The 23,304-nt window shown below is 41.8% G+C and overlaps 1 protein-coding gene across 1 annotated transcript in view; it reads right to left on the reverse strand.

Moving 5' to 3' along the window:
* Positions 1 to 1,348: 1,348 nt before the first annotated feature.
* LOC139458293 (mucin-17-like) overlaps positions 1,349 to 23,304 on the reverse strand; it is a 41,054-nt gene continuing 19,098 nt past the window's right edge. Inside the window, exons 2-7 of the mRNA XM_071239681.1 lie at positions 20,264 to 20,378; positions 18,298 to 18,406; positions 17,005 to 17,206; positions 15,435 to 15,523; positions 9,510 to 9,740; positions 1,349 to 8,773 (exon numbers count right to left, since the gene is read on the reverse strand). Of these exons, the coding sequence (XP_071095782.1) occupies positions 6,740 to 8,773; positions 9,510 to 9,740; positions 15,435 to 15,523; positions 17,005 to 17,206; positions 18,298 to 18,406; positions 20,264 to 20,378 (2,780 nt within the window). The 3' untranslated portion in view covers positions 1,349 to 6,739. The remainder of the gene's footprint in view (positions 8,774 to 9,509; positions 9,741 to 15,434; positions 15,524 to 17,004; positions 17,207 to 18,297; positions 18,407 to 20,263; positions 20,379 to 23,304) is intronic.

A 23,304-nucleotide genomic window follows, 5' to 3' on the forward strand; every position in this document is an offset into this window, starting at 1 on the left:
TTTTCATTCTTAATAACCTGCCACCTTGATGCCTCGGACAATCTACGACGTGCCATGATAATGTTTTGCAATGAGCATGCTTCCTGTTTTGAGAAATGTGTACCATTGACAATGTTCAAGTAAGTTCAAGATTAAATGTCCTAAATGATGAGAAACATAAAACTGTATTTATTCGTGCTAGGGAATTCCCAGGGGTTCCTAAGGAATGTGGAAGTAGTCCGTCAGTGTTTACGTCATTTCAAGAACACGGTCTCGTGAAAAACTTATGAACGTCACATTGTGTAGTTCATACACTTATAATTAAATTTTCGTTGTGTTCATTGTTATTCCTGCATTCTGATTAGCTGAATTGGTCACGTGTTATTGCTTTCATTTCTCAATGAATGTAAAAAATTAAGCCACGCCCACCGAAGCGGACTACTTTTATTACAACGGAATGTCGGGAAATCTCATTACAGTCGAGGAAATTCCCTTTCTGCTAATGTGTATCGTTATGCACAGGACATTCAGCGAAATTCATGCATATTCATTGTCCTAACTACCCTTTGAGACCCAATGTCGAGAAGGATTGAAACAGCAAACGTGCAGACGTGGTCGCCTGTTTTCTCTCCGCTCGCCTGGGTTTCACAAATTTCATGTCTTCGGGTTTCATATCTAACCCGCATTTTTCCAACTGTGTCTTCCCGTTCTCAAGGAACTATATTGAATCTGGGGTAACTTACAAAAATCATTTGAAACAACCGCCTTCTCCCGGGAATATTTGTTGTGACTGTTGCAGTTCTTTTCGCCTCTTGCTTTGATTGACAGGTCCTATGAACTTTATTTCGCGGATTCATCCAGTTTGCACATCGGTTTTGCGATTTATACCTCATTGAACCGAAACAAATCCATAGTTATTCCTAAAATGAACGTCAATTTCGCGGTCACGTGACCGACCTCTCTTTCAGTGGAAAAGACGTATTTCGTGTAAACTTCAAATTAAAAAAATATATTTGTGTATGAACCTTCAAAGTGTGAGGCCAAACCCACTGTAATTCACAAAGATGAAGGCCATTTTTAATTATTTTGGTGTCAAGGTTTATTTGTTTGTCATTTAACAGTGCACTCAGCAATATTCCAGCCGGTCAGTAAATAATCGAGTCTGGACGAGAGAATCCAGTGACTGACATCATGAGCATCAGTCTTCGCAAGGGCGACAACGAGATCATATACCATGGGCCTCACCTTAGATAGAATTGTTTGACAAGGACAATCCTCATTAATAGGAGAAAAGACAAGAAACTGTACTTTTGAAAACAATGATTTTATTTCTAACAAGAATTAAATCAAAGCTTATAGCTTATCGGTGTGTGAAGCCATTTAAGCAGGCCTTCCCTGTTTCAATAGGCATAGGGTACTATCAAAGATTTGCATACAATCATATTTGTGCATGGAATTACAGAAGGTTTCCATGGCAAAGCATAATCGTCAGGTGTCATATTTACAAATTTACACTGACTGACAAACATGAGAAAAATACCTACAATAATTATAATGATAATATTATTATTAATAAAGATAATAATAATAGATAAAGACCTGTCCTCACTAGAGTTTTATTGTTTGCAGTGAGCGTGAGATACGGTATGAGTGAGTGAGTGAGTTCGGTTTTTCGCTGCGTTTAGCAATATTCCATCAATATCACGGGAACATCAATAATGGGCTTCACATATTGTACCCATGTGGAGAATCCATACTGGGCCTTCAGAGTGATGAGCGAACGTTTCAACCACTTCATCCCCCAATACTGCATGAAGAAGTTTGTAGTTCTAGGATGCGGAAGACCCAGTTCGATTCCCGACATGGGTACAATGTGTGAAGCCCATTTCTGGTGTCCGCCGCTGTGATAGTGCTGGAATATTGCTAAAGTCGGCGTAAAACCACACTCACTCACTCACTATACTTCTAGGTGTCGTTCATACTATTTATTCAGAGAGTGAATGAGTGTGTGAGTTGGGTTTAGCACCGCTTTGAACAGTATTATAGTTATATTGTGGTGTGTCAGCTTAATATGGGCGGAAAGTCCAAACTGATGCAGGTCTTACACGTTTACCACTTCGGTGAAACCCTCGAGCACGGGTTTGGTGCTGACAAACCTAGAAACATACATGTAATCGGGACGAACCGGGATTCGAACTAACAATCATAAGTTTCTGGTGTGGGACACAACTCTGCACAGCGAATCGTAACGCATTAGACAACTGGGCCACACGTGTCCCCCATTCAGAGAGTTTATGACAATTTGAACAATATTAATGTCAGAGGGAGACAGTTGAATGCTCCAAGAAGTGAGTCAGCTGAACACCACTTTGAACAATGTTCCAGTTACATCACAGCGTGTCAGCCTAAAGAGGGAGGAAAGCCCGAAGTGGTGCAGACATTGCCCCCTTTGGAGACTGCCACAAGCACAGGTATGGTGTTGACAAATGAGGAAACATAATCAGGGCAAACCAGGATTTGAACCCAAGATCATGTTTCTGCTGTGCCCAAGGGATGCAACTCTGCAAAGCAAATTGTGACACCTTAGGACTGGGCCGCCAATGCCCCCTTCACTCATGAGCAGTTACAAGAATTGTACAAACTTTATCTTTATAAGGTATCAGTTCTTTGCCTGAAACTTAACAAAACAGTATTTTCTAGAGCCTTTAACATATATTGTCACAGAACACACAGCAGTGTAGCAGCATATAAAATTGCCACAAACTGTTATCCAAAAAGTTTTAGTTTCATGGAAGTCTGAGATACGTTTGCGTTCTACTGTTCAAATTTATTTTTGTTTGGTCTTAAAAAGTGCCCCTTTATCAGTTAATACAAGGCCCAAGGCGTTAATACAACTAATATGGTGTTAAATTTGCAAAGCAAACAAGATAGATAATGCATTCGCTGGTCTCACTGAAGACCCTGGTCAATTCCCCACATGGGTACAATGTGTGAAGCCCATTTCTGGTGTCCCCGCCATGATACTGCTGGAATAATGCTAAAAGTGGTGAAAAACCCTACTCACTCACTCTCAGGAAAATAAAATTAAGTTGTTGAAACACCACTTTCACTTTTTTAAATCTAAAAACATGAGTGTGTGCGTGTGTGTGTGGGGGGGGGGGGGGGGGGGGGGGGGGAATCAAACCTGTATTGCAAGATTTTTTTATGCCACCAACATCAGAAACCAATTTTCAGGCATAAAACCCATTAACTGACAAAGTTCTCCTTACTACGTACAACTCAATGTTTGATAAGGATATTCTGAGTGCATGTGTCTTGTTGTTGGGAAGTGTTGCCAAGCAAATAGTATTTGATATGCCATGCAACCGAGCCACTTTGTAGCTTCATTTAAAGTTACGATGAACACACATTATCAAGAACTGTTCTGGAGCAGCACGAATTAGTTCAGTATCCTTTTCAATAGCTGAATAGCATGTGTATGTCAAAGCCAAACTCAACAATGCAAAGATGGCCATGGGGACCGACCATTACAAATTCAGAAGGGCCCTGGGATTTTCTTTTTAAAAAATGGAAAAAAATTGTCTTCATATTTTGCTCCAAACATAAATTGTTCACTGATAATTCTTGTGGAGTGACCAAAAAATATCCTGTTCCTAACAAAAATACTCAAGATTCCATTAACCAAGTGAGTTTTCATGGTGCCACATTTCTCATGTTGTTCTTGCATCTTTCTTCGGATCGGTTAAACTTCATGTATCACAGGGCAGGGGCAGTGGGTAGGCAGGTGGTTAAAGTGCAGTCTCAGCAAAGTACAGAGGTGGGCTAGCCAAGTGTTCGCTCATCACGTTGAAGACATTGGTTTGATTCCCCTTATGGGTGCAGTTGGCGAAGGCAATTTCTGGTTTGTTTGTTTATTTGTTGTTTAATGCCACACTCAGCTATATGATGAAAATAATGTAAATAATTGAGTCCAGACAATCCAGTGATTGATATCATGAACATCAATCCACAAAATTGAGATTGATGACATGCATCAACCAAGTCAGCGAGCCTGACCACCTGATCCCGTTAGTCGCCTCTTACGGCAAGCATGGGTTGCTGAAGACCTATTCTACCCCGGATCTTCACGGGTCCCATTTCTGGTGTCCCCCGCCATAACATTGCTAAAATATTGCAGAAAGAGGCATAAATCCATACTCACTCAAACACAGCACTATTTACAATGTCTAGACCATTCCATGCAATCAGGAAAAATTCAGGTTGTCTGTAAAATAATGTTTATATTGAATCTGTTGAACAATTGTCACCTTCGATGCCAGTGTCACATCGATGAGGTTAGCTACAGATTCGGATACGAACTAGGTGATGATAATGATGTTGAGATTGACTGATGAAAATTTGTACCATTGGTGCTGCCATTATCAAGTACAAACATATAAATGCCATGTCTTTAAAACAACTCAAAACAACACGTGAGATGAAATGTGAAGAAACAGAATACAGTCTGTGATAGACTGTAACATTGGGACAACACAAAAGGTCAGGACACCACAGTACAGACAGTTTGGGACCTTCGCTGTGAAAATTTTTCAGGAAAAGGTGCCTTTGTTAATAATTAGAAAAATTAGCACTTTGGGCTATTTTGTTCATAATAATAGTCCAATAGATTACGAGTAATTTGATAAAGTCTGATTACGTTTCTAGACACTACAGCTAGGCTACAAGACAAACCATAGATTGTAGCTAACAGGAGTAATTGATAAAAAATGATGCATAAAGAGTGGCAAAGTGAACAGTGTTCAGACATTTGCCAGCAATATTCCACTATATCAATGTGTCTTGTAGTCAGCAATATTACAGCCATATCACAGGATCCCGGGACAGCAATATTACATGAAAACCTGAGTCAGCAATATTACAGACACATCACAGGATCCTGAGTCAGCAATATTACAGACACATCACAGGATCCTGAGTCAGCAATATAACAGCTACATCACAGGATCCTGAGTCAGCAATATTACAGACACATCACAGGATCCTGAGTCAGCAATATTACAGACACATCACAGGATCCTGAGTCAGCAATATAACAGCTACATCACAGGATCCTGAGTCAGCAATATTACAGACACATCACAGGATCCTGAGTCAGCAATATTACAGACACATCACAGGATCCTGAGTCAGCAATATAACAGCTACATCAAAGGATCCCAAGTCAGCAATATCACAGCTACAAAACAGAGACACGAGTTAGCAATATTACAGCGACATCATAGGATCTCGAGTCAGCGATATTACAGCAATATCGGTCTACTGAAAAGATAAATGGGTTATCTGTCACCATGACTGATTTTATAATGAGCAGATGATACATGTATAAATACAACAATAATGAGTGTACATTATCTTCACCCTCTCCTTTGTATGTCATATCCTATCCCTGAACACAAATTCAGTTCACCATTCTTATAAATATTCATCCTCTGCCATGTATACACATTCGAACACACTAAATTACTGTATCTAACATAATACATCACTGTCCAACATGATAAATCACTGTGTCCAACACAATGCATTCCTGTGTCCAACACGATGCATTACTGTGTCCAACACAATGCATTACTGTGTCCAACTCAAAGTAACAGAACGTCAAAGACAATGCATTACAGTGTCCGACAAAATGCTTCCCTGTGTCCAACACAATGTATTACTGTGTCCAATACAAAGTAACAGAGTGTCAAAGACAATGCATCACTGTGTCAAAAACAATGAATTACTGTGTCCAACACAAAGCAACAGAGTGTCAAAGACAATGCATCACTGTGTCAAAAACAATGCATTACTGTGTCCAACACAATGCATTACTATGTCCAACACAAAGCAACAGAGTGTCAAAGACAATGCATCACTGTGTCAAAAACAATGCATTACTGTGTTCAAAACAATGAATTACTGTGTCCAACACCAAGCAACAGAGTGTCAAAGACAATGCATCACTGTCTCAAAAACAATGCAATACTGTGTCAAACACAATGCATCACTGTGTCCAACACCACACATCACTGTGTCAAACACAATGCATTACTGTGTCCAACACTAAACAACACTATGCATCACTGTGTCCAACACAATGCATTACTGTGTCCAACACTAAACAACACTGTTCAACACAATGCATCACTGTGTCCAACACAATGCATTACTGTGTCCAACACTAAACAACACTGTTCAACACTATGCATCACTGTGTCCAACACAATGCATTACTGTGTCCAACACTAAACAACAATGTTCAACACTATGCATCACTGTGTCCAACACGATGCATCACTGTGCCCAACACGATGTAACACTGTCCAAGGGAATGCCTCACTGAGTCCAACACAAAGCTACACTGTGTTCAACACAACAACACTGTCAAACACAATGCATCCCACAATACTATGACAAAACTGCAGAAACACTCTGTCACATCCACTTTACTTTCCATCTATGTTTAAAGCACTCATTCATCACATCTACAAACCTGTGGCCCTTCATGCCCGTCATGCAGGCTTTACGTCTCAATATCTGGTTCGACTTGAGAATCAAGGTGACTGCTATAGACCTCTATACCTGGTTTCTAGATGATTTCTACAAATTTGCCGAAAATCACCAACCAGCTCCACCATTGACATCAATGCCTCCTACAAAGCACAGGGCTTGTTCCTTGATCACCACACAACACTCACATCACATTGACTTGGCCATCTCACCGAGCGCTGTTCTTTTCCTCGCTCTCCCTCTTGATAAATACGGTTTTCTTTTTCATTTCGGAACCACCTCCACCTGGATCCTTTCTCTTCTTCTTTTCAGTCTTCTTTCCCCCATCAATGTTTTGTTTACCTCCATCAATGTTTTGTTTACCTCCATCGATGTTTAACCTGGACCGTTCAGTTGGGTAACTGTCAATTGGTTTGGCCAGATGTTCCAGTATTTTGGAAACCCCTACTTTGCGTGGTTCTGTGGAGGAACCTGCGGAATTGGGCGCGATGCTGAGAGGACGGGAACTAAATTGCGGCAACTTCGGGACCCGCTCCGGAGCAGTCGTTACAGTCTCATTAGACTGGGTTGTCGGGGTAACAGTCACTGTGGCATTTGCCAATGCCTTTGTTGCAGAATCTACATGTGGTGAATTCAGCACTCGTTGACGCAACTTGGCAGCTATGGCTGAATTAGCAATTGATTTCACTGGATTCATGTCTGCAGTAGAAGATCCAGACTGGGATTTAGAACTACTTTCCGGTCTGGATTTTGGAATGGGTGTTGATTTGGGTTTTGAATTAAGAAGTGTTTCTGTGACAGGATGAGAAGTTTGTTCCTTTGTTGAAGAAATGGCGTCAGGTATAGAGGAGGTAACTTGTGTGTCTCCATTGCCAATCTTCTTGGTTGCGGATGCTGTTGCACTTCCATCAGCCTGACTTTTGGTTTTCTTGAGTGATTTTTCAGATGCAGTTTTTTCAGACACATTCTGTGACTGCTGCACAGGCAGTTCTGCAAGCCTCATCCCTGGGGAAGGGGGATGTGACTTGGGAGCTGTCTCTGGCTGGTTAAGTTTATGAACAGGTCCAGCACTAAATGGCCGAAACACAAGCCCAAACTCTGGGTGCTCTACAACCATCCCAGTGCTGATAATTCGTTCAGGCTGCTGTGGAAGCTTCTCAATAACTTGGGACACTTTTCCCACTATTTGTGATGACGGGGCCACGTGACGTGATGTTGTCAACTCGGGTCGAGGTGTGACAGATGATGGTGGAGATGGCGTGACATTCTGACGGGAGATTTGATGTGAGGTCACAGCTGGGTGTGACATTCCGGTTGGATGGGACGTCATGATTGGGTGAGACGTCACAATTGCGTGAGATGTCACAATTGGGTGAGATGTCACTATTGGCATCCCTGCATGAGATATAACTGGGGAGCGCGATGCCACAGGTCGCTGAGAAGTCACCGATGGATGAGACGTCACAGACGGATGACACATCACAGGCACTTGAGAAGTGACTGACATTCGAGACATCACCGACGGATGAGCTGTCACCATTGGATGAGTCGTCGCAGATGTATGCGATGTCACAGGCAGGTGAGATGTGGCAGGCGTTTGACACATCACAGTTTCTGGGCTTGACGCAACAATCTGATCCGTGGACAGAACTTTTGTCAAGGACAATGTTGAATTGGAACGCGACACAATCACATCAGAACCAGCTTTTTGAACTGAACCACTTCCTCTTCTCTCCGGTCCGGAAGAGGATTTCATCTGCTGCTTTGCAGCCAATATTTTCTGCATCATATCTCGCACCTTAAGTGGAGGAAATTTGGAAATGTCAGCCATATTGAATTCAGTGGATCTCAAACTAGGTGTTCGCTCTACAGGCTGAGCTAATTTGTTACTGTTCCCTTTCTCCTGATCTTTTCCCTTAAACTCATCTGCTACCACAGAATTAAACTCGGGGGACCTGGACGCTGTCCTTGATACAAATTCTGATGGCCTCTTTTCCATTACCACTGCCATCTTGTCCATGATGCTGTTGCCAACGGTTACTCGGGGCACAGTTTCGGGAGGCTTCAAAGCACTACTCTGAGTGAGGCTCACTTCATTGTCAGCAGCCAATGATGAGGAAGCTCGGACAAATGTTGCCACGGGGGCAGTCTGTGCGGTGCCCTTCTGCTTGGTTGCGGGATTGCGGAGGGGAACAGCATGATTCCACACCCCCACTGCCGGGTCAGGCAGGTACACACTGACCTGAAACAACACAATACAACTTTAAGGAGTGAGCTTAACACTGCTTTGAAGCTTCATGTTGGAGGATTTTATTGTTTGTTGTTTAACAACACTCAATAATATTCCAGCTATATGAATAAATAATCGAACCTGGACCAGACAATCCAGTGATTGACATCATGAGCATCACGCAATTGGGATACGATGACATGCATCAACTAAGTCAGCGAGCCTGACCACCCGATCCCGTTAGTAGCCTCTTACGACAAGCATAGTCGCCTTTTACGGCAATCACGGGTTGCTGAAGACCTACTCTAACCTACTCTTCACGGGTCTAATGTGGGAGGAATGTCTGTCTTAGACCTTGACAATTTGCTAAAACATATGATTATGAATTTCAGCATACAACGTACACATATGTGGTAGCATTATCGCAAGTTTTCCAGCATGCTTTGGCATGCAACCCTGCATAGTACCTGTGCTGCTTCGAACACCTGGGTCCCAGGGCAAGTCTGGACCAGACAATCCAGCGATCAACAACATAAGCATCAATCTATACAATTGGGATACAAATACATGCATCAAACAAATCAACAAGTCTGACCACCCAATCCATTCTGCTGCAACTTACAACAAGGATAGGTTGATGGGGACTTACATTCTAACCCTGAATCCCTTTATCCTTGCTTGACCGGGACTTTCACGATACCAAAGACCATCTAGCAATGGGGGATTATTTCACACAACGGTCACATACCTCCGAGGCTGGAGACGATGTTCCACTCCCCTCCTCATCATTCCACTCCGATGCCCGACTCAGCATCTTCGTGATCAGATTGAAGTTGCGGGCTTGAGCTGCCATGATGGCTGTGCTGCCTGCATAGTTCAACACATCAGGGTTAGCTGCCCTCTTCAGAAGCATCTCTACCATTTCTATTTCATTGTTCTCAGCCGCGTGGAACAGTGGTGTGCGTCCACTTTTGCCATCCTGGAATCAAACAATTAGTCATATCATCATGTTAAATACCCGTTTTTGCTTTTTTTGTTATTTAACGCCGCACTCAGCAATATCCCAGCTATATGACGGTGGTCTGTAAATTATCGAGTCTGGACCAGACAATCCAGTGATTGACATCATGAGCATTGATCCACGCAAGTGGGATCGATGACATACATCAACCAAGTCAGCGAGCCTGACCACCCAATCCCGTTAATCGCCTCTTACGACAAGCATAGTCGCCTTTAACGGCTTATGTTTAAATCCAGCAGGTACTGACAGATACTGTGTGAATCAGGCAGATTCTATTTTATTTAGAAGACCCGAATGTTCATAAGTTTGTGCAGAGACTTTTAAACCATTTTTACAGCTCATTTGTATGGAATGAGCACTCACTGTTCAGAAATGATACAGTATTTACTTGTGGTTTTAATTTACAATATATACAAATAATTCATACATATATATATATATATATATATATATATATATATATATATATATATATAGAGGGGTGGGGATGTACGGAAAATAATTACCCTCCCCGAATGCTTGTAATATATACAGTTGAACGGTACCTTCCTCATGTCCTCGTACATTTTTTTCATGTACAGTTCATTTGACTCCAAATGAGAACGATGAATTGCAAAATAACTCGAAAATCCAGAAAAGTGTATGAAACATCAATACAGTACTTGACCATGAATACCCTGTACCCAACAAAATCTGAATTTTGTTTATTTTAAGACCCATGACGGATGAAGTTCTTTAAGAAACTATCATGTAATATTGTATAGAAATGTGTACATGACACGTAGGGGGACAAACGGTGGAAGGAACAGCGCAAGCACGGTCTGCACGTGCTACACAGTGACCGTGTTCATTCAATGACAAGATGCGCTACTCAGCAGATGTTAAACACTTGATGTTGAATGTGTATGATTATTTTGCAATCCATCGTTCTCATTTGGAGTCAAACGGACTGTACGTGATTTATGTTTTATGACACTCCCCTGAGACTGTCCAATGTTTTAGTGACCCTTCCTGATTCCCTTTGGCCATGGGAATACACTCCAAATTCAATTTACAGCAGAACATGGATATAATGAAATACAAGGAACCAAAGAAATCAGTTCGTTATATCCGTTGTTCGTTATATCCGTTTTCGCTCGGAAACGTCCACCAACTTGGATCAAACAAAACACAATACACATAATTGCAGCATTGACTTGTATTAGCAGTGATCACTTCACGGCATTCAATTGATAACATTTCATAACATTCATTTAAGTTTAACAAGATTGATCCGTCACCGCTGATTGTGTTGATTTACCGCTGATTGCATACAGCCAATTGACACTTGACACTGAGTGAGATTTCTTAGTTTGCTAGGCCAGGCGTTTTATATTTTCCAGATTACGAACCCGCCGACTCTAATTTTTGAGAAAATGTAAAAAAAACCAATCAGATTTCCATTTTTATTTCCCAGTAGTCAGTTATTTTATTTGTTCTCATCAAATTTTAATAAAGAACATATGAATTTACCGTTGTAAACAAGTAAAGAGATGCATAATCAATATTTGTTGATCTCGAAGCCGAACATGAATAGCCTCCTTTGACAATTGTCCGTGTTGTAAGTGGCAGAATTTTTATTGTTACAAGGGGCTTTATCGTCACAAATGGCAGTCTTTTGAGCACAGAATATGTTCATAAAGTAGGCCAGAGGCGTTCTACATTAAAAAAAAAATGCATCTGGCTTTTTTTTCTTCTTTATTTTCCCCTCCTCCAACCCTGGACTTTGGACTGAAAAATCCGTAATCCTAAAAATAAAAAAAGCCTGGCCCTATACACGTCACTAATAAGTGGTAGATGGGCTTGTAGGTGATCAGATATCAGTTCGCTGTAAAGGTGGCCTGGTTTAAACTTCAAAATTAAATTGATACCTAGAGTAGGCCTACTGTGGCTGAAGGGGCCATAATCAGCACGGTTACTTCAGATCTGTATCCCACATACATTTCAGCGTACAGAAATATCAACCCCAGCCAAAATCAGAATACAGAAATGTACCTCGTACCCTAAACAGTTGACGAGTCCATATTCCTCAACCCTAAAACGGTTGTAGTTCTGGGCCCACTTGCACAAAAAGATCTTAGCGCTAACATGATCGTTACTCCCATATCTTAACATAGGCTCATGATAGTCTTAGCGCAAAGATGACTTTGTGCTAGTGGGCCCTGGTTCATCTGATTAGATGAGTGCATGCTGGAAAATACTGTACTGTGGTATATATGAGCACTGTACGGCACTGTGAATGCTTGTTTTCTATATAGCGCATTGGAATGCATCTCATACAACAGTATAACAGTGCAGTCCATTTCTGTAAAGGAAATACCGAGGGGAAAATATACAAAGGCCTAACCTATACAGCCATGTTGACATTTACCGTGGTTTGACATCCAGGATGTGTCAATATGTAAGTGTTCAAGGAACGAGGTAAGCGCATTGAGGCCGGCGGCAGAATGGACTCATCCTAGGGTACCTTTCTGTATACGCCAAAAACGACCCCTTTAGCCCACCTGTGGTAGAAAACCACAGGTGAAACATGGGACCCCTTAATTCCTAACTAAACATGTACATATACAGGGATGAGAAAGGATATTTTCCTTTTCAGCTGAAACTTCTTTTCAATGGAGCGTGGTCCATAATTTGGGTGAGTTTAAGGGAGGTTCAGAATTTAACAAATTTGTGGTCACTAATTCACGGAAAATTGTGGATCCGCAGAACACCCTAATATAACCTTGGGTGTCGGGTACTATACCCTTCCACCTTTGGTCACTTGCTCTGGTTAACCACTCCTTGGTTCTGGGGATGATGTAGCTTTCAAATCACAAGTCAACTTGGGTGCTCCAGTCCATTTATTGAAGATAGAAGTTATGGTAAATGTACACAAGGTCCTCAGTTATTTTCTTGTTGCCTGTATCACTTAAATACAACACATACCTAAATGATGCATTGACGAGCCGGATAGCTTTTCTGATCCAATGTTACCTCTACTAATTTTCTGACTCGGAATCTCAGTCTACAGAGAGAACCTCTGTTCAGCCGTGAGTTTCTGAATCCCCGCACCACTCCCGGTCAACTAACAAAATACTATCGATGATAACTTTAGCTCCTCCCACCGAAATTATGTTTGACATCATGTGAAATGAGTCCCATCGCTCACCTCCTTATGAACCCCAATTTCCATTCCAATCAGTTTTACCATGAAGTTCCTCTTGACCAAACCCTCAGTTAATTTCCTAAATCATTGGTCAAAACCAAACATACTCATAACTCAAACAACCCTAAGATGAAAACCCATTTCTCTGTGAGATCGGGATTCGACAACGAATCCCACAAAACAATCATTTCCATTTCCAGCAATCTTGGTAATTTCCGCCAATAGCCATTTTTATTTGATCACAATATAGATCTTGATTATCTATCAGATCGTCTTGACTGGGCGCCACCGTTTTGTTTGAAGCAAATGCAAGTGATACGAGAGGTGGAATCTGATTGGTCAATAGGAGAGGCATAGAAAGGACATTACTCCTAATAGCCACTGGTGGCGCTACGATCGAGCCCAGGAAATCCAGCCTGGTTCGGCAAGGGTGGAAACTGGACTTTTAAAGTGAGTTAACTCTCTTGCCTCGGGCAGATGTTTGACCTGTTGGTGGTTCCCTCACCCTGCACAGTATTCACCATCTGTATTTTAACCCAAAGCCTGATAGAATTTAATAAACTACATTTTAAGCTAATGTTAAAAACCCTTTTTCCAAAATACCCTGGTTGTACGAATGTCTGCATATATACATATACAGATGTTGGGTTTGACAGCTATAATGGCAGATGTGCAAGGGAGAGAACTCCTTCACTAGAATGGGCACATGTACTGTACTAAGGGAGACAACTCCTCCAGCTCTATCGTGTTAGTCATGTTACAGCAAAGATATGGTCAAAGGTACATATTCTAAACACGCAAAAAACCTGGGAGGAATGTTATGAATTAGATGCACAAGCATTTGGCAGTCTCATGCATAAAATTAATCAGAGGTGGGTAATAGTCTTTGGACATTATTAGATCACCAGTTCATTCTAATCCCAGCAATGTCGATCCAGTATTTATCTAGGCCTGTACAGAGACCCATATTCAGACCTATGTCTGCAGCAATGAGCAGTAAAAATATTTAATCATTTAAATATTTCCCAAATCATGTTGTTATATAGCACCGAGCAGCCAAATACAACAAAGGAATTTGATTTGAGACCAGAGACCATACATTTTATATTTTAGGGTGTCTGTTGAGGCTCAATCCCAGGGTTTGCCCTAGGCTCTTAAAACTGGGTGTCATTATGACACCATCGTCTTTTGTAGGGGCCATTTCAATTGAATATTATTTGATGCTAGATCTCGTAGTGAATTTAATGATTAAACTAAAAAATATTATCTCACTCCACTAATCGTGCTTTTTAATCATGTTTCAGGTATTTATCTACTCTCTGCACATTTGTTTATGCCTCAGTCACATTTGCTCTACGACTAGGATATGGCAGCCGTAGCCCCCCGAAATCAAGAAACATCTCCGGCGGCCGCAGAGGATCTCCAGTGGCTTCTGAGGGTCTGTGGTGGCCTCAGGGTCCCCTTAGGGCATATCCCTATCTTTTACAGGCCGTAGGGGTTGCTGTGGGATTATAACTTTTTCAATTTCTATGTTCACTGAACCAATTAGGCAGTTAGACATGCCATAGCCATGCCATAAAGTGGTTCCACGGTGACCATACGTCGGGCGTACAGTGGCCTTGCATTTGCCGTGCGTCTGCCCTGTGTAGCGGTAGCGTCAGTCTGGCCGCACGGTCACCGCAGGTTTTCTGTCTCCGGAAATTCAAAATACGCCGTGCGGTTACCCTAACATGTGTGACATCTATTAGCCGTAGATGTTTTAGACCCCATGGCCGCCGCAGCAAGTGTGACTGAGGCATAATCTAATTACATTGTAATGCCCAATATTTGTTATCATATACTGAAGGAAATCAATAAGGGAATATTTAGTTTTAGAGACAGTTAATTGATATGCTATCATGGGTTCCCAGCCTTGTCCACCAAATACACATGAAAATAATGCACACAAACACATCTCAACATTTGATTCTGACGTGTTGAATTTGTATGCACACTATTTCAACAGTAAAGCTTATTTCCCTATATATTTCAGTGTTCCCTTATTTCTTTCCATCAGTATATTTGCAGATAAGGTAATTTATTGTTTTTAGCTGCTTTACGGAATTTGGGTTTCTTCTTTCAGTGTCAGTGGTAAAAAAAATAAATATTGTGTGCTTTTTACATCTGGTTTTCAGTATTGTATGGCATGTAATCGTATTGTAAGTATTGTAAATGGAACCAGGAATGTTAAACAGATAGACTGATAGATGGACTGAGATAGTATCTGTTCTATTAAAACTCTCTACTGCATGATGGGAATCATCACACTCGTGATGGGACTCAACCCAAAACGTTTGAGTATCTGTACTTTACTGAGAAAGTGTTATCCCAAATACAACATTTCTTACATCTGACCACTCTCTAAATGGCACTGTGTGTTCAAAGTGAGTTTTAATAACAAATTGCCACTGGTGGCGTCTATTCACCATCATATTGATGTCAGCGCCACGGTCCAGGATATATGTCAGGAGGTCTTTGTTTCTCAGCTCCACCGCTGTGTGCAGGGGAGTTAACCCTGTGGAGAAAACACCAAGGATGTTTTATCAACAATAATACTGGGCTTCACACATTGTACCATGTTGGGATTCGAACCCGGGTCATCGGCGAGTCAAGCGAACACTTTGACCACGAGGTTAACCCACTGCTCCAATAATTCTGAACAGGGCAGATTGAGACAAAGTAACGCAAACCCTCAATGGACTGGTCATTTATTACAGGGGAATGGTGGCCAGTGAGATAAAGTTTGGGGTTCATGAAAGATTGATGCAGCGAAAATACAAAAGTTATTAATTTGAACCGTATTTCGGACCTGGCCATTTATGAGTCATACAGTCCCAATCCAAAACCAATCCCCCCCACCCCAAATAACAAATGACCAGTCCCCCAAAACATCCCTCTGCCTCACACTCATGCCCCTCATCACTCATGACAGGCCTTGAAGTATCAGGAGATCAAGATGTATTGTGTTTTCAGTGAGGAGCAATGGTACCTGTACTCGTATATTTGACGGACCAAAATTTGGAACTGAAATTTGGAATGTAACGTTTCAAATGTTAAATTTAGCAAAGTCAAATCTACAGGTAACAAGTCCTTTATTGGAAACAAACCATAAAATTGAATGTGAACTCTTGTTAACAAAGACAATAAGTGAAACAGTAAGAGCAGAATCTTCAACTGATATCGATAAATCATGGGTATAATTGATATCAAAAGACACAAAAGTGAGATGCTATTCATCATCCGAAATCTTTTTCTTTGGTTAAACAGTTATAAGCAGAGCATTGAGTGTAGAAAAACACAGTCACCACTCGCCCCTTCCGTAACTCGTCGATGAATGGTATGTGCGAAAATACGACAAACCAATCAGAATGCACGTATGACTTCGAGTACTTTAGTCAAAGAATCCCTCAGGAATAATTTATTATTTTAGGCATGTCCTGTATCGAAAAACATACCCAGATACAGTTAAACGTGTTCAATCAATTCAAACTGTGTAAAACCACAAGTCCCAATAAGTGTTAAAAAACATCTGAAATATGTATGATATATGGGGGAAATATGCATGAATCATTACACAATGAGTTGACAATTCTTTTAGCTATGCCCATTTGCGATAAGACAGAACCCAGTCACAAAAGTGGCCCAGAAGGGCACGAGTCCCTATTTGGCTTGTCACACGAGTTGATCACGAATGCCAGCTTCAGTGTCAGAGAGATCATTGATGTCATTTGATCCTAATGCAAGGCAACTGATGACCTCCCAAGGATCTGGGCACCGCTCCACAAAGCGATCTTAGCGCTACGACTATCGTAAGCAAGTGTTAAAGTATGGGAGTTACGATAACCATAGCTCTAAGATGGCTTTGTGGAACGGGGCCCAGCAAAGCATTTGGATGCAATGAAACAGGAACCAAGCCATCAGCTGTGTCAGTCAGTTTGGGATGGTCAGTTGTTTTACAGTCACAGTCACAATATCACACCAGACACAGCAACCAACCTTCGAAGTTCCTGGTATTGAAGTCCGCCTTCTCCTTGGTGCCATTGACAAGGAGTTGGAGGCACTCCGGCAGCTGGTGCTTCACAGCCAGGTGGATGGACGTACAGCCGGTCTTGTCCACGAAGTTGACATCGGCGCCAGCCTCCAGCAGTGCCTTGACTCCCCCCAGGAAGTTCAGCTTCACTGCCAGATGAAGCGGGGTCTGTGGGGAGGAAAGCGACAGTAATGATCAACGAGATCTTAGCACTAAGGTGATCATAACTCCCATACCTTAACTAGACTTCTGACAGTCGTAGTTTAAAGTTTGTTTTGTTCAATGGTGGGGTCTATGGGGAGGAAAGCGACAGTTATGATCAACGCGATCTTAGCGCTAAGGTAATCATAACTCCCATACCTTAACATAGCCTTATGACAGTTGTAGTTTAAAGTTTGTTTTGTTCAATGGTGGGGTCTGTGGGGAGGAAAGCGACAGTAATGATCAGTGATCTTAGCGCTAAGGTGATCATAACTTCCATACCTTAACTAGACTTACTACAGATGTAGCGCTAAGTTTGTTTTGTACTACGGCAGGGTCTGTTGGATGGAGAGAGACAGTAATTATCAGGGTGCCATTGTACAAAGTGATCTTGGTGCTAAGGCGATCATAACTTCCATACCTTAACTAGACTTACTACAGATGTAGCGCTAAGTTTGTTTTGTATTATGGCGGGGTCTGTGGGAAGGAGAGAGACAGTAATTATTAGGGTGTCGTTGTACAAAGTGATCTTAGCGCTAAGGAGAGCTGAACTCCCATGCCTTAACTAGACTTACGACAGTTGTAGCGCTTAGTTTGTTTAGTACTACGGCAGGGTCTGTGGGAAGGAGAGTGACAGTAATTATCGGGGTGCCATTGTACAAAGCGATCTTAGCGCTAAGGGCATCGTAACTCCAACAAATTTAACACAGACTTACAACAGCCGTAGCACTCCAGACAACTTCAGCCACAGAGTATGTTATCAGGCACTGATATGCACTGCAGTAGGACCCATGAAGATCCGGGGTAGAATAAGTCTACAGCAACCCATATTTATAGCAAAAGGCAACTATGCTTGTCGTTGGAGGCGACTAACAGGATCGGGTAGTCAGACTCGCTGACTTGGTTGATGCATGTCATCGTATCCCAATTGCATGGATCGATGCTCATGATGTCAATCACTGCTGTTTCTGAATCAATTATTTACAGACCGCCGTCATAAACAATAAACAAACAAAAAAAGTAACTAACAGATCGACCAGTAACCAACCACAGTTTACCTGTTTGTCTTTGTTGAAGCGGTCCACACTCTTCCTGGCGATCTTCATGAGCTGGATAAACTTGTTCACCAGTGGGATGTGCTCATGCACCACTGCCAGATGCAAGGGACTGCAACAGGGAGTGTTGCAAGGTGTAATATGCAGTCATTTCTAAGGTCTATACCTAGTGAATGTTTTACCATGTAGGTATGTCTACTTCAGGAGCTCAGTGATCCTGATTCAATATATATCTTGCTTCCTTAAACGCATGTTTTGCTGTCACTACAATAAACTGTATAACGTCACGCTTATAACCAACTGACAGTTATAACCTACTGGATTTATTTGTCCTGTGACATTGTTGTATATGCTGTATTCATTCTTATAACTAACTATGGTTATAACAAACATAATAACTAGAAGTACTGCTCCCTTTGAGTTTGTTATAACCATAGTTTACTGTATATCATTGTTATCAAACCTTTTTATGGGTCTGTACAGAATGTGAATGTATGTGTGTGTGTGAATGAATGTTTGTGTCAATGTCCAATTTACAAAAATATATCCATACCTCTAATATGAATCCTACTAACCGCATTAACAGGCATAACAATAGCTTCTGGGACTCATTTAATAACCTTACCTGTGTTTTGTAAAAAAAAAATTGTCTATATATCTTAAAAAAAGAATTCCAATCTGGATTTTTCACAGGTTATGTTACAGGTACTTATTATTGGCTTTCCATTTTCTTTCAAGATGGGGGACAAATTATTTCCCTGGTGTTGTTTTTTAATCATTTCCTTATTTTTAAAACTAATTCCTACATGGCATTTTAGATGCGACCAAATCAGCCAGCACAGAGAGTTGTTGTTCGAACACTGTATTGTTTGGGAAGCCAACAAAGCTTTGATTAACTGCAGCTGCAAATAAATATTTTTAAAATCAATAGTTTATGACTAAACAACAACAGTTTGTGAGTCATCAGCGAATGATTTGGTATCCAACAATTGCAGCAGCCATCACACGGTTTTCCATGAAGTCATAGTTGTTGTTATTCCCTTTCGTTTCCCTTTGGCTCAGACGATGTCGACAGTCACTAGTGTTACTTTCCATTTGGTGAGTGAGTGAGTGACTTGGGTTTAACACCACTTTGAGTGAGTGAGGAGGGTTTTAGCAATATTCCAGCAATATCACGGCGGGGGACACCAGAAATGGGCTTCACACATTGTACCCATGTCAGGAATTGAACCCGGGTCTTCGGCGTGACGAGTGAACGCTTTAACCACTAGGCTACCCGACACCCCCTAACACCACTTTGAAAAGTACCCCATGTTATATCATGGCATGCAGCTTACCATATATCACTGTGTATAAGGCAAGATTTTTGTACCTAGAATTAGTGGGCTTTCAAGGGGGATGAAGAGTTTTGATGGGGTTTTTCCCCAACACAAAGACATTACTGTGACGACGTAACACCTGAAATACCTTGTCAACAAATCTGTTCATTAATCATGTAATTACACTATCTGGTCATAAAAAGTGTTCGTTGTATATCTGGACATATGTTTGTAATCCATTTTAATAATTTTAGTCAAAATTTCTGTCAATATTCTAAAACAATGCCTAGCAGAACAGGAAATACAATTATAGACGGGGTATATAAATTAGCGTTGATTTTGAAGTCTTGTACGGGGGGGGGGGGGGGGGGGGGTGCCTTATACGTGGTGTCGCTTTATAGACAGCGATATACGGTAATGTTGGGGGAAAGCCCTAAGTGACGCAGGTCTCCAACGTTTACCACTTTGAGGAAACCCGATGGGACAGGTACAGACAGACCTAAAAACATAATCAGGGCAAACCAGGATTCAAATTCACGATCTTAGGAACCTGGCGTGCGAGAGGGACGCAACTCTGCACACACCTTACTTTCCATATAAATGACTGTTGGTACAAAATTCAAGGTTGGAGCTTTTCTCTCGGTACTCACACATCACCATCCTCATCCGCTGTCAATGCTGCCTGGATTTCCTGGAACAGCCGGAAGTGCTGACTCGGGTCAATCTGGACACTCGGGGTCTGTGAGGGCGTGTTAGGGCCTTGCTCTGGAACACACAGTACAGACGTTACACACTAATACGAGACAAACTTACAACATACACACAGTATACACGTTACACACTAATACGATACAAACATACGACATACACACAAGCTACGTAAGCTCAGCTGATTTATAAATAACAAATGAATCTCATTTAAATCAGATCTTCGTTCTCACTACCGCCAAACAAAGACCTGAGGACTTCCCATTACGGGTCACGGGACCTTCATCCAACCAATCAGAGGGTAGCGAAACAGATCAGGAAAGTGATGGTTGGAATATGTTTTCTAATCATGCAACCTCGAAACATTTAACAAGGTATTTCGAACGACAGTAACAGGATTTACTGAATCCGTCAAAATCATCGTCTATCTCTTTCTTCAGTGGGACAAACACTGAAGAGACTTCCAGAATTCTATAAGGCATTCCACAATGTTCTTTTGTTAAGTCTTCCAATTTTGAGTCGAGATTTTGTCAAAATATTTTTCAAAGCGAAGTTGCTAGTTTAAAACTAGTGCCTTATAGCTCAAGAAAGCTGTTTAGTGACAGGCTAATGTCCACTTCGTGTTAGTTATTTCTTTGGTCAGTCAAAGTCGCAAAAGGTCCTTCTTTCATGACCTGCAATGGGATGACCTCAGATCTTTGTTTTAGGGTAGCAAGAACTAAGACCTGATTTAAATAAGATTGAATAACAACTATGTATCAAATCGGTCAGAATTCGTTGAGCATTGTATCAGAGACATCATAGCAGGAATCATTCGTACAAAGTCTTAGCTCCATGGGCCTTGTATTTCAGGGGGGGATTGAAGCCACTGAGGGACGAAGAATGGACGTGCAACGACATAAGCTCACTTTCAGTCAGGTGAGCTAAAAATCATGACCTGACAATTGCCCCCCATGGATTGGTTTGTTGTTTAACGCCGCACTCGGCAATATTCTGGACCAGACAATCAAGTGATTGATACCATGAGCATCGATCCACGTAATTGGGATACGATGACATGCATCAACCAAGTCAGGGAGCCTGACCAAATCTCTGTCTAGATTTATGAATATTAAGCTGTCTGAAAGTGATGTCTTAAGACGTTTGTTTTTGCAAGAGGCTGGAAAGTTCCTCATTTATATTTAGCCAAACTTAACCATTGCTTGATATGAATCACATGATAGTTAATAGATGGGACCGACAAGGTATTGAATGTACTGGTATTTTTAAGATTGGTTGGTTGGTTTGTTGTTTAACGCCGCACTCAGCAATATTGCAGTTATATGACGGCGGTCTGTAAATAATTGAGTCTGGACCAGACAATTCAGTGATTGATATCATGAGCATCGATCCACGCAAATGGGATACGATGACATGCATCAACCAAGTCAGGGAGCCTGACCACCCGATCCCGTTAGTAGCCACTTATGACAAGCATAGTCGCCTTTTACGGCTGAATGTGACCACAGCTATTTTCAAGGAGGTGACATTTAGTGCGAAACTACTCATTGATCTGCATCACAACAGCGGGAGTGGAGGGTTTCTGGGCTGCATGTGACCACTGTGATGCTACAGTACACAATGGATAACATCATGCTTCCATTGAGTTTAAAATGTACCGGCGCACTGGGCCAGCAGTTCTTAAAAATACAGACCCATGAAGATTCCGGGGTAGAATGGGTCTTCAGCAACCCAGGCTTGCCGTAAAAGGGGACTATGCTTGTCGTAAAATGCGACTAACGGGATCGGTTGGTCAGGCTTGCTGACTTGGTTGATGCATGTCATCGATCCAAATTGCGTGGATCGATGCTCATGATATCAATCACTGGATTTTCTGGTCCAGACTCGATTATTTACAGACTGCCGTCATATAGCTGCAATATTGCTGAGTGCGGCGTTAAACAACAAACCAACCAACCAATCTTAAAAATACCAGTACATTCAATACCTTGTCGGTCCCACAGTCCTTGTTCAATGAGTGAGTGAGTGAGTGAGTGAGTGAGTGAGTGAGTGAGTTTGGTATAACGCTGCTTTTAACACTATTCCAGTTATGTCACGGCGTGTCAGCTTAATGTGGGAGGAAAGTCCGAAGTGATGCAGGTCTCAGACGTTTATCACTTCGGTGAAACCCATGAGCACAGTATGGTGCTGACAAACCTTCAAACATAATCGGGGCGAACCGGGATTCGAACCCACAATCACAGGTTTCTGGCGTGCCCAAGGGACGCAACTCTGCACAGCGAATCGCGCCGCCTTAGACGACTGGGCCCCCCTTGTTCAATGAAAACACATACTGTTCAAAGATGTTCTTACTGCTTTCCAGAATCCGTTTAGCTACTATGCATGGTTTTGTCATCTACAGAGTGGCACTCCTGATTCTTGTTATCTGATTGGACAGCGAGTTTTAGTTGTGCGCATGCACTTAAAAACTTATGCATGTGTGTGTGTTTGTGTGTGCTTGCTTGTATTTGTATAACATGGACAAGGGCAGATTCAACATTTTTAAAAAGGAGGGGTCCAAAATATCTACGTTTCCAACGTACTACAATTGGTTTTCAAAAGGGGAAGGGGGTGGTCCAGACTCCCTGGATCCTGCCTCTGGATCCACTTATGAAGGATACCCCACTCAGACAGTATACTGACTCCGAGCCAACCAGTCCTTGTTTTAGGCCCTTGATGCCGACCACAGGCAGGGAAACAACAAGTACCATTTTGAACATATTTTGGTATGACGTGGTCATCGGATTATATGAGTCGGCCATGGGGTTGTGAGTGTGAATTCATTTCGGACAATAGATTCAAACATGATACAACAAATTGTTAGGAATAAAATTAGTCTTTAAGAAATTAGCATCACCACCTGATCCCACCTCTTACGACAAGCAGAGTTGTTTTTTACAGCAAGCGTGGTTGCTGAAGACCTATTCTACCCCGGATCTTCACG

The sequence above is a fragment of the Haliotis cracherodii genome, unplaced genomic scaffold (assembly GCF_022045235.1).
Source record: "Haliotis cracherodii isolate W230 unplaced genomic scaffold, xgHalCrac1.p SCAF_12, whole genome shotgun sequence".
Taxonomy (NCBI): domain Eukaryota; kingdom Metazoa; phylum Mollusca; class Gastropoda; order Lepetellida; family Haliotidae; genus Haliotis; species Haliotis cracherodii.